Consider the following 12,829-nt stretch of genomic DNA (forward strand, 5'->3'; position numbering starts at 1 on the left):
CCCCACGCAGGAGGGGGCGGTTGGGTGAAGAGGCCGCGGTGGATTCTCGGCCTGCCGGTTCAGTCCCACCAGCGCCGCCGCCTCCTCGCCGGCTTTGCCACCGGGTGAGCAGGGGACGCGGGACGCTGGTGAGCCGCGCGGGGCGTGGACTCTGTGCCGGCCCCGCCCCCCGCGCGCGCACTGGCTGCTCCCCGCGACGTCACGCTCGGCTATAAAAAGCGCGGCGCGGGGCCCTTGCGGTGCTGGAGGGGCTCGAGGCTGAGGCTGCCGCGGGGTTGCGGGCTACCGGGCCGCCGGCGCCTCAGCGATGTTTTACTCAGGGCTCCTCACTGAGGGCGGCCGCAAGGAGACCGACAGGCGAGAGGCGGCGTCGCTGCGACAGCAGCGCCGGATGAAGCAGGCGGTGCAGTTCATCCACAAGGACTCCGCCGACCTGCTGCCCCTGGACGGCCTCAAGAAGCTGGGCTCGTCCAAGGACACGGTAAGCCCCCGCCGCTGTTCTCGCCCCGGCCCCGGCGGCTTCGCGCCCGCGGTTTTCCGAGGCCCGGCCGTTGCGGCTTTCACTGAGTCACCGCCCGGCCCGCCGCTGCCCTTGGCTCGCGGTCGCTGCGTCGCGGATTCCTCCCCTTCCAGCACCCCTGCTGCGGTTTCGGTGGGGATTCCGTCGTAGCTTTTCTAGCTTGCGCTCCCCTCGGCTGTGCCTCCTCCCTGGATGTCTCTTCTCCAGTAGAAGGAAGACGTCCTGCCCTGCCCTCTTGCCCTCGGGTCTTCTTTCTTTTTCCTTACTCTTAATACCGAATTTTGTTCGTGAGGCTTATGCCTCCTACGCTGTGTGGCTGGTCCTATGACCCAGACAGAGGTGATTCCTAATGGCTTCGTGTGAGGGGGGAAGAAGTGGAAAGGGGTTTTTTTGACAGTTGCCAGATCCAGAGGACTTTTGTTGAATCCATTGTCCCCCTATGCAAAATCCACTTCTCTAGTTTTGGTCCTACCTTTGACCTTCCATCCTGAGTGGGGAGAGAGAAAAGGGGCCAAATGTGAAGGTTTCCTGAACCGCCAACATCTCTTCATCATTCTCCTCTTCCAGCCCCGCCCCCAAGGAGTGGGTAGAGGGAGGAAGCCAGGCTGCTCCATCTCACCGACCAGCTAATGTGTGCATTTGGAGCTGGGGTGGGTGCAGTCTTTTTTTCTAGCACAGTTGTTCTTGGCATTAAGTAGAAGCACCCCAGGACAGGAAGCCTGGGGTCAAAGATGGTACTGTCCTTTTTCTATAGAATGGGCTGGATGGCTAAGGGTTACCAATATAAAGAACTGTATTTGTCATCCCTCAGCCACTGTAGTGGTCCTGGGCCAAGTTTATGTTTAACTTTGTAGTTTTATCTGGAGTTTTCTTGTAGTTTGATTGCTTTCTTGAATTTCACAATCGCTTTATTCATTTGGTTGGTAATATATGAAACACTAATTAAATGTCTTTTAACAAATGAAATAGGTGCTCTGCATAATTTTTCTAGTATTTTTTATTTTAAGCTTTTAAAATGTTTAATTTTGGATGTGGTTGTCGGCCCTAGTTCACTGAAATTGCCATTGCTGGCCCCAGGAGGGCAGAGCTTCTGCATCCATTTCCTTTTTTTTTTTTTTTTTTAATTTAACAGCTCTAATGATACACAGGTACAAATATACAAAAATTATACACGGTATAATTTTTCTCCTCCCTGCCATTAGTTACTTCTGTGCAGGGTTTGTCTACTTCAGTTATCTTGCTCTGTTTTTTAAAAGTTGTTTTTTTGTTTCGTTTTGCTTTTTGCACAAGCCACAGGATAGTTTATCTGATTTATGCTAACCCAGAGTGATAAGTGATTGAAATGTGCTCCTGCAAAAGAGATAACTCTCTTTTCCCTTCTTTCACTTTAAAGCAGTCTCGATTCATTTAACAAATCAGATTCAAGAAGTATTCTTTCCTTCAGGCCAAATAATCCTATCCTAGTTCCTAGAATGCTCAGCAATCAATAAAGAAGGAAGTATCATATTAAGAGAAGAATTAAAATACAGAGTTTTTTAATGCTGGATTTGGTTGTCCCTTGTTGTCGAGGAGTTTCCTAGCCCTGAGAGCTACCTGAGCTTCCTTCTGCCTAGGATTTCTTATACTACTTCATGCTGTGTAACAATTCCATCCGCTTTTCTGACTCCAGTCTGTCTCAGTTAAGTCACAAAGGGCTGATAGCATACAGCACAGGCAGCAGGCTGCAAAGAGGAAGGAGCCTCAAGAAGCAGGATATTGCCTTGAGTATGACACATACACATGACAGTTGACTGTGAGGCTCTGAATCATGGTTCATGCTTTCTGTGCCCCACCGTCATGGAGTTGATTTCCCTCTCTCACTGTTTTCACACCTATAATGTACAAGTGATTGCACAGAACAGCCAGGTTACAGAAACCAAGGCAGACTGAGGTAGGGCTAGGAGAGCCGCAAGTGCTGGGGTGAGGCAGCATGCTTAAACTCTCTTGGAACTGTTGTTGCAGCCTTAGTACAATCTTAGAAGTGACCTTAGAAGTACATTATTATTGTTTTACTTTATAAATACATCTGGGATAGACCAGTGTTGACTCAATTTTCTCTCACTGCAAGGGAAATTTGGAGGATGCTAAAATTAATTGAATAGTTCTTACTTGAAGTAGTTTTTAGTATAATCTCGACAGAAGGAGTCCAAGAAAAGGGAGAGGAAGCATCAGAGGGAGATAAGGAAGAGAGAGGAGAAATTAGTTGTTACTAACTTTTGGGTTTGTGAAGATTGTAGGTTGTTTTTCCTCATACTAGTAACCTATATTTGAATTATACCGCTGGGATTTCTGAATTATCTACCTCTTACTATGCTGTTTCTGTAATGTTCACTAGCTCTTTTAGGACTGGCAGAAGGCAACCATAGGAAATCAAAGGGGGTCATGTTCTCTTGCCCCAGGAAAGTGCCTTTGCCTATTCCTGTGTATATGGAGTTGGCTGATACAAAGTCTTCTGTGGAAATTATATTTTTGTCTGGCCCTTTTGCTTTTATCCTTTTATCTTGTATTGTTCATTCTGTATTAGATTAAGAACTAAAACCAGAGATATGAGTGAGTAATATTATATTTGATTTTTTTTTTTTTTTTTTTTAAGAGACCGGTTCTCACTCTATTGCCCAGGCTGGAATGCAGCTGTAGTCACATCTTACTGCAGCCTCGACCTCGCAGGCTCAAGAGATACTCCCACCTCAACCTCCTGAGTAGCTAGGATTACAGGTGCACACCACACCAATCTAACTTTTGTATTTTTTGTAGAGATGGGATTTTGCCATATTACCCAGGCTGGTCTTGAACTCCTGATCTCAAGCGATCTGCCCACTTTAGCCTCCCAAAGTGCTGGGATTACAAACATGATCTACCACACCCAGCCCTGATTTTTTTTTTTTTTAAACTCGATGAAGCTGGAGAAAAACATCTCCGTTCTTGGAAATTTGCCTATTGTAATTTATCTTGTTTTAGCTACCAGGTTCATAAAAGTTTTTCTCATTGTACTAAGGACTTTTTAATTTTTAAAAACAGTCATGTTATGTGATAATATGCTGTCTTTCCTAAATGATATTATACTTACCTGTATGCATTAGGCCATATTCTTACTTGTCTGGCAATAGAGTTTTTCTTTCCTACATATGATTGCTTCTGATCATAGCTAAATGCTTTTTCAAAACTGACTAGAATTAGGAATGACGCTGGGGGAAAGACGGTTGAACACAGTAAAGCAAACTTACCATAAAATACCTGAACAGCAGCTCTGTCTGATAGAGCAGGTCTGTGTGGTGTGCCCTACAAATTAGCCATCCATGTCACCACAAGTCATAGGCTGGAGAATTTCAGAGGCTTAGAAGAGAAGCGTGAAATTCCAGTATAACACCAAGATCTGGCACAAACTGAAGATTTACAGAGTCGTGATTGCATCCTAGTAATAGCAAACATTATTTGAATACTTGCTGTGTTCAGGACACAGTCTAGGGGCTAGGACACAAATAGGAAGATAGAAAAGTTTCTCATTATAAACAGGTTTATAGGTTAGGGGGCAGGGAAGGACAGATCAGTTAATTTAATATACAAATATTAATATATTTATTGAGTACCTACTACACATGTCATGCAATAATTTAAGCCTTGGAGATATAATAGTGAACCAAAACTGAGTTCCTGCCTTGACGGAACTTGCATTCTTGTGGGAGGAGGAGGCAGAAAGTAAAATTAGGTAAATGTATATAAGGTAATAATAATAAATATTTTCTATGGAGAAAATAAATCAGGGTAAGGGGAATAGGGAAGGCAGTGACTGGGGTGGGGTGGAGCCTGGCTATTTTGTACAGGGTTGTCTGGGAAGGCCTATCTGATAAGATTACATTTGAGGAGATACTGAAGGAAATTAAGGAGCAAAGTTTCTCAGGGAAGAGTGTTCTAGGCAGAAGGAACAGCAAGTGCAAAGGACTGAGGCGTCACTGTGCTTGATATAACTGAAGAACTGTAAGAGGACCAGTGTAGCTAGAGCAAAATGAGCAAGGGGGAGGGTGATAGAAGATAACATCAGAGATGTAGTAGGAGGCCATTGTGCAGGCATTTGGGTGTTTTTTTAAATTATTTTGTATTTTTTTATTTTTCACTCTCTTCAGCGCATACCTATGCATTTGGGTTTTAACCTGAGATTGGAAACGAGTGGAATATTTTGAGCAGAGGGGTGACATGATACGACTTATTTTACAAAAAGACTACTCAGGCTACTATGTGGGTTACACTATAAAGGCGCAAGAGTAGATGAAGCAGGAAGACTGATTAGGAAGCTATTATACAGTAATCGAAGTGAGAGGTGATGGTACCTCAGAGCAGTGTGATAAGCTGTGAAGGAGACGAGAAAGGATCAGGTTCTAGATATATGTTGAAGGCACAGCTGACAAATGTAATTGATGCATTGGATTAAGAGTGAAAGAGTAATCAAGGAAGACCACGAGTTTTTTAACCTAGCCATTGGAAGAATAGAATTATCACTTACTGAAGTGATAAGACTTGTGGGGAGAGCAGGTTGAGGATGGCAAATAAGAATGAAGAGTTTGCAGGCTGGGCGCGCTGGTTCACGCCTGTAATCCCAGCACTTTGGGAGGCCGAGGCGGGCAGATCACGAGTTCAGGAGATCGAGACCATCCTGGCTAACATGGTGAAACCCCGTCTCTACTAAAAATACAAAAAATTAGTCGGGCATGGTGGCGGGCACCTGTAGTCCCAGCTACTCGGGAGACTCGGGAGGCTGAGGCAGGAGAATGGCGTGAACCCAGGAGGCGGAGCTTGCAGTGAGCTGAGATCGTGCCAGTGCACTCCAGTCTGGGCAACAGAGCGAGACTCCGTCTCAAAAAAAAAAAAAAAGGAATGAAGAGTTTGATTTTTGAACAAGTTTAGGGTCCCAATTAGTTACTTAAATGTAGATGCTGAATAGACAATTCTAGAAGAAGATAAGTAACACCACCAGAAAGCCTGTGCTAGTTGCCAAGATGTTATAGTCAAATGTGCTAGAGGAGTCCAGTGGAAGAAGTGATTTTTCTAGCCTGATGTGATGATAAGGATGGAGACTGGCATCTAATTACACCTTTACCATTCCCTTTGAGCCAGCTGACTGTGAGATGGTATGGAGAGAAGGCTGCCTCTAGAGTATGCTTTGTAGAACCTCAGAGTAGGAAGAATTTTACAGGTTTTACATTTTACAGGTTTTACATTTTACAGAATTTTACATTTGTGAATCCTTTCTAACAAAATGCAGCCTCCATGAGCAGCTGAGAAACCATTATCTCAGACTAATCCACAAAACAGATAACGATGAGGAATAGGTTGTTTGTTGGGTCATGAGCAAAGGCAAAGAAATGGAACACAGAAGGCCTGGGGCAGTGTAACAGCCTGCCTTATGTTTTTGAGCAACTGCAAACTGAAGAACAATCTGTTTATGTTTCCATGGGGTAGAATGGGTCACGTGTTATATATTCAGCTAGTAAGCAAAGAGAAGGCACAAATATTGGTGACCTTTTTGATTTCCAAGGTCAGAGATAGAGACATGTATACTGGGCTTGACTCAGGAGTCCATGTTTATCTATAGACTGTGTATGAGGACTAAAATGGAGTAGGATGATTTCAGGCACTTTTGGGGTAAAAGAAAAAGTGAATGGTATCCATGACCCTTGTTCTAACTAAGCTCTAGTTGTGGCTCTATTGCTAGCTAGTGACCTTGGATTTCTCTCTTGGGAATAAATGCTACAAAGAAAGCAGACCCCTATCATTTCCTCTGTTTTCTAGTTTGGTTCATTCTGTGGACCACAGAAATCCATTAGTTTCTTTCTGTCTGGGTAGCTTGGGTAAAGGGATCGAAACAGTGGCTTTAAAGTTCTTGCTCAAATTATGATTCTATGGTATCCTGCACTATAGTCTGATTCCTCTCACCTCTCTTTTCTTCAAACTCTATAGTTTGGTTAGAAGAGATGTTTAAGCAGCGTGGGTGCCAGATTGAGGAACCGTAGCTATTTTCACCCAGAATACAGCACTTCCCATAGTGTTCATTTCCTTTAGAAGCTCTTGATGGTGATGGAGGCAGAATATTTGAACTTGCCTGGTTAGAGTTTAGATACCTCTAGAAGCCACATTTCAGGAAGAGTAGAGAAGCAGGGACTGCTTAGATTAGTAGCTGCCTTGTTGAAGTTTAGCATAAAGCAGAATCCACGTCAGAAAGATGACTTAAAAATTATGTCTAAATGGCCACCAGGGTATCTGCAGCATCCATCTAGCAAATTAGTACTGTGTATCCTTTTTTCTTTCTTTCTTTTTTTTTTTTTTTTTTTTTGAGACGGAGTCTCACTCCCTCACCAGGCTGGAGTGCAGTGGTGCAATCTCAGCTCACTGCAACCTCCGCCTCCCGGGTTCAAGCGATTCTCCTGCCTCAGCCTCCCGAGTAGCTGGGATTACAGACACCCGCCACCACACCTGGCTAATTTTTGTATTTTTAGTAGAGACAGGGTTTCACCACATTGGCCAGGATGGTCTTGATCTCCTGACCTCGTGATCCACCCGCCTCGGCCTCCCAAAGTGTTGGGATTACAGGCATGAGCCACTGTGCCTGGCCTCCTTTTTTCTTTTTTTGAGACAGAGTCTCACTCTGTCACCCAGGCTTAAGTGCAGTGGCGTGATCATAGCTCAGTGCAGCCTTGAACTCCTGGCTTCAAGTGATCCTCCCACCGCAGCTCCCGAATAGCTGGGACTACAGGTGTGTGCCATCATGCCCAGCTAATTTTTAAATTTTTAAAATTTTTAATTAAAAATTTTTTTTTTGTAGAGACACAATTTCACTGTGTTGCTAGGTTGGTCTCAAAGTCCTGGCCTCAAGCAGTCCTGCCTCAGCCTCCCAAAGTGCTGGGATTATAGGCAAGAGCCAGTGCACCTGGTCAGTACTGTGTATCTCGAAAGACAGGACAGCCCTTGAAAAGCCAATATGTCAATAAACAGAACCACTTAACCACATTTATAAAACAGTCATAGACTGGGGATACAAATAGTACAAACTCTTTAATATACAAGTATTGAAGGGATTCTGAAAGAAAGAATTCAATGATATTAATCAAGAAAGGCTTTTTGGCTGGGTGTGATGGCCCACACCTGTAATCCCAGCACTTTGGGAGGCCAAGGCAAGTGGATCACCTGAGGTCAGGAGTTCGAGACCAGCCTGGCCAACATGATGAAACCTCATCTCTACTAAAAAGGCAAAAATTAGCTAGGTGTGCTGCTACGCGCCTGTAGTCCAGCTACTGGAGAGGTTGAGGTGAGAGACTTGCTTGAACCCAGGAGGCAGAGATTTCAGCGAGCCAAGATTGCGCCACTGCACTCCAGCCTGGGAGACAGAGTGAGACATCATCTCAAAAAAAAAAAAAAAAAGAAAAGAAAGGCTTTTTGAAGAAAGAAGGGGTAGAGATTTCTTTCAGTACTATGTCAAGAGCTGAGGATATAGCTGAAATCAAGGCAGTCACAGTCCCTGCCCTTGTGCAGTTAACATGCTAGTAGGGCAAGGGTGAAATATAAACAAGTAAATACACAAAATAATTTTGTATTGATAATTACTATGAAAGAAATAGTGAGATTTGTTAGTAACTAAAAAGGTGACCTACCTACTTTAAGGTGTATGGTCAAGGAAGGTATCTCTGAGGAAATGACATTTGAACAGAGACCTGGAAGATAAGAGGGACCTAACTATTAGAAATGTTAGGGGAAGAACATTTCAGGCAGAGGGGACAGCCGGTGCAATGGGATTGGAATGGGAAAGAAATTTTGAGCAAGGAAGTGAGTGTGGATGGTGTTGAATCTGAATGAATAAAGGGAGAGTGGTTTGTATATGGAAGGAGAGGCAAGGGCCAGTTTGTACAGAGCTGTATAGAGAAGGGTAAAAAGTTTGGATTTTTTCTGAAGAACAACGGGAAGCCATTGAAGGTTTTGAGTAAAGTACTGTATTACCTGACTTATGTTTTAAAAAGCTTACTCTGGTTTCCATGCAAAGAATGGACTGGAGAAGGGTAAAAGAAGAGGCAGAATGCAAGTTAGGAGGCTGTGACAGTACAGATAGGAAATTATAGTGGTTTGGATTAGATTGGAAGTAGTAAAGATGGGGAGAAGCAGATCAATTCCAGGTGTGTTTCAGAGTACACTAGCACTTTTGATGGGAGGTCAGGAAATGAAAAAATCAAGAATGGATATATGGTGGTGCCACTTACCAAGGTTGTTGGAAAGGAATTAACCCAATATGTTAAAACTGAACAAGATTTTGAGCTCAAGCCTCCTTTATGACTGATCAAGAGAGTAAGGTTTGGAGAAAAGTAATGCTCACAGAGGTTAGTGATTTGCCCAAGGTAGTGTGTGACAAGTGGTAATTTGCGAAAGCAGAAAGCCTTCATGGAGTAGTAAGTAAAAAGATGAGATTGGGAAGGAAGATGAATGGTAGTGGAAGGTCTTGAACATTAAATTGAGGATTTTTGTTTGATGCAACTAGCAAGAGAACCACTGTAGGGAAGAGGACCATGAAAGTGTTAGGAGATTGCTTGGGCTTAGCAGTAACAGTAAATGAAGAAGAAAATAAGAGGAGGCAGAATTTCACTCACCGAGATAGGGAATAAGGGAGAATGTGCAAGTTTTATAGAAAATATCAGTGGGATAAGTTACGTTTGAAGTGCCTGTGGAATATCTGAGTAGAGAAGTTGAAAAAGGCAGTTGGATCTATGGGTCTAGAATTGAGGTGACATCTGGACATGAGATAGAGTCATCATCATAAAGGCAGTAATTTATGCAATGAAAACAGATAAAATTGCCCTGGGAGTATATGTAGAGTGACAAAGGACAAAGATAGAGCGACGAGAAACACTAACATTTAAGAAATGAACATAGGCAGACGAACCAGTGAAAGAGACAGGAACAGAATAAACAGGTGGTTTTAGAGGCCAGTGGAGGAGCGTTTCAGGATAAATGAAATGGTGAGTTTATTGTAGCATTGTTTCTAATGGTAAACATATGGAAATAATCTAAATGTCCATTAGAAAATAGTTAAGGTATGTTTACACCACAAACTTGTCTGTCAAGGATGTGCTGTTTTAAAATGCAGAAAGTAGGGCAGACATAAAAAAATAGATGCTAAGCTGGTTATAAGATAACCTGGCATTATACCTGCCTAAGTTACATTGTGTGTGTGCACATGCTTTAGTTTTTGCATCTGGCAGACACTGTTGGCTAAATTATCACCCATTCTTAGCCCTTTTCTATATGCTTAACTCCTCTATAGAGATTATAAAAGCTAAATTCTCTCCCAATGTCTGTTAGAGCTAGGAGTGGCCATATGAGTTCTGACCAAGAAGATATGGGCAAAAAACTGCTGAAGGAACTTCTGGGAAAGCTTTTCCTTTTCTGATAAAAGCAATTGACGGTGTTAGTGTAGTCCCTCCTCCTTCCTCATTTCTTGAATGTGGATATAATGCCTGGAGCTGGGATATTCATCTGTGACCATGAAGGAATGTCCAAGAGAATTAACAGAGTCAATAGCCCTGAAGTTGTTAAGCTGCTGAGTTAATATCAGCAGCTTCTATCTCTAGACTTCTTGTTATGTGAGAAAAATAAATCTCCATTTAAACTACTGTAAGCTGGTTTTTCTTGTGGCTGAACTCTTTTCTGCTACATGGGGTATATTTTTATTTAAAATTTTTTAAAATGTAAATAATTTAAAACTTTTAAAAATTTAAAGCTGTTGCTTGTGTTAGGGATCTCCATATCTCCAAGTAAATGGTGATACTGCTATTTCTTAATTAACTGTTTTCATCACTATCTATCTAGTCTTACTTTTTTTTTTTTTTTTTTTTTTTTTGAGTCAGGGTGTTGCTTTGTTGCCCAGGCTGGAGTGCAGTGGTGTGATCTTGGCTCACTACCACCTCCACCTTCTAGGCTCAAATTATTCTCCTACCTCAGCCTCCCAGGTAGCTGGGGCTACAGGCGTGCACTACCATGCCTGGCTAATTTTTGTATTTTTTGTAGAGGCAGAATTTCACCATGTTGCCCAGTCTGGTCTTGAACTCCTGGGCTCAAGTAATCCACTCGCCTTGGCCTCCCAAAGTGCTAGGATTACAGGTGTAAGCCACCGCACCCAGCCCTGATTTTCTATTATAATGGATAAAAATTTAATTATCTTACACCTTCCCATCATATATATTCACTCTTCTATTATACTAACATTCTGTTAAATAACTATTTTGGGTCAAATAAGCATTTACTGCTTAGATTATTATGACTATGTTCTTGTTATTTACAGCTGAGTCAAATGTACTATTTCTTTTCTCATAAAAACATTTTTCTCAAAATTAATAATTTCCTTGGTTTTTAAAAAAAGTTTCCATGTAAAATTTAATTCTCCTTCAAGTAACTTAAAACTATAGATGGTCTAGCAAGTCCATTGTTTTCTTTGAGGATCCTTCCTAGAGCCCCCTATCTTTTCATTTCATTTTGGACTGGCTGCTTTTAAGGCCCGTAGGCAACCTGTATCCTGGACTTTTCCTTCAACACCATTCTTAGAACTGCCTTTGCCTCTCTATTGGATTCTTTCATTCTTAGATCTCATGCTTTTCTCCTTGTTGTTTGTTTCCCTTGCTTTGGTGAAGCATGCATATCTTTCAGTAGCTTCTTGAGAAGACACAGGAAATAACTTTCTTGAGTCTTGATTGATAGTTTGACTAGGTTTAGAAATTATGTACTATCAGATTTTTTTTTTTGAGACGGAGTCTCGCTGTGTCATCCAGGCTGGAGTGCAGTGGCACAATCTCAGCTCAGTGCAACTTCCACGGTGAGTTCAAGTGATCCTCCTGCCTCAGCCTCCTGAGTAGCTGGGATTACAGGTACCCACCACCACACCCGGCTAATTTTTGTATTTTTAGTAGAGATGGGATTTCACCATGTTGGCTTGGCCAGGCTGGTCTCGAACTCCTGACCTCGTGATCCGCCCACCTTAGCCTCCCAAAGTGCTGGGATTACAGATGTGAGCCACTGCGCCTGGCCTGAGATTTTTGAAGGCATTATTCTACTGTCTTTTAGCTTTGACTGTTACTGTTGAGTAGTCCTATACTATTCTGATTCCTAATCCTTTGTATTTTGATCATTTTCTCTTTGGAATCTTGTGGAATCTTTGTCATCCATGCTATTCCAAAATTTCACAGCGATGTGAAATCTTGATGTGGATCTTTTTTCCTTCATTATGGTAGGCTCCATGTGGGCCCTTTCAATCTTTAAACTCATGTCCTTCAGTTCTGGCTTAATATGATACCCCACACTACCCTTCAGCTGTTCTCGAAATCTGAACGCCTAGCCAAGCTATCAACTAATCAGTCTTTTTATTTACTCTTACAAGAGTAAACTTTTGGCATTCTCCCCAGTTCTCTGGATCAAGTGAGAGTCTTATGAAGACTTTAGTGTATTTCCAACCCTAATTGCATCCTTCAACTGTAGAGGTTCTGATACCTCTAACTCCTCAGGCTTTTAATTTTAGTTTGAGTAGGACAACTGCTTTTACAGCTAGATGCAAATATATAATAGCTCAAACAAAATAGTTTATTTTTTCTTAAGTAACAGTATTAGTGGAAAAGTCAGCAAGATAGCCTCTTCCATATAGTCCTTTAGAGACTCAAACTAACAGTAGCTCTTCTGTCTTCAACATGTGGCCTCTGAGAAGGTAACCATAGTGGTCATCTCCACTCCAGCTAGTCAGAAGAGGAAAAGAATATAGAGAAGTATGCACAGGAGATTTTTATGGGCCAGGCATAGAAATGGTGCATGTTACTTCCACTCACATTCTATTCTGTAGAACTCAGTCATATGGCTATGCCTAACTGCAAAGAGGGCTAGGAAACAATCTAGGTATCTTCCCATGAGGAAGAGGAGAATTTTAAAGAGCAACTGGCAGCCTCTGCTGCTTCAGCTCTCTGTGAAGTGAAATGGTATAAAGCACTTAGCTTTCTCTAGTCCAGGTCATTAATTGCTGCTTTTCTGCCTGCTATTCAGATTCCAGAATTTTGTCAACATCTTTTTTTCTTCTTTATTGTTCTTTTTGCTTTGTGGGTTTAGGACTTATTCTTTTACTGTCATTTTAGTGAAATTTTGGCTGAAACAGAGGTAAATATGCAGCTATATTGTTACTTAAGATATAGTATATGTAGGCATAATAAAATGACCAGAGAAAAACATCTCTGAGGTTCACATGGGTTTGTTGGCTGTAAA

At 42.3% G+C, this 12,829-nt stretch overlaps 1 protein-coding gene across 1 annotated transcript in view; it reads left to right on the forward strand.

Annotated features, from left to right (window-relative positions):
• NRIP3 (nuclear receptor interacting protein 3) overlaps positions 1-12,829 on the forward strand; it is a 23,664-nt gene continuing 10,835 nt past the window's right edge. Inside the window, exon 1 of the mRNA XM_054438390.2 lies at positions 1-481. Coding sequence (XP_054294365.1) covers positions 308-481 — 174 coding nt within the window. The 5' untranslated portion in view covers positions 1-307. The remainder of the gene's footprint in view (positions 482-12,829) is intronic.

The sequence above is a fragment of the Pongo pygmaeus genome, chromosome 9 (genome assembly GCF_028885625.2).
Source record: "Pongo pygmaeus isolate AG05252 chromosome 9, NHGRI_mPonPyg2-v2.0_pri, whole genome shotgun sequence".
Classification (NCBI taxonomy): domain Eukaryota; kingdom Metazoa; phylum Chordata; class Mammalia; order Primates; family Hominidae; genus Pongo; species Pongo pygmaeus.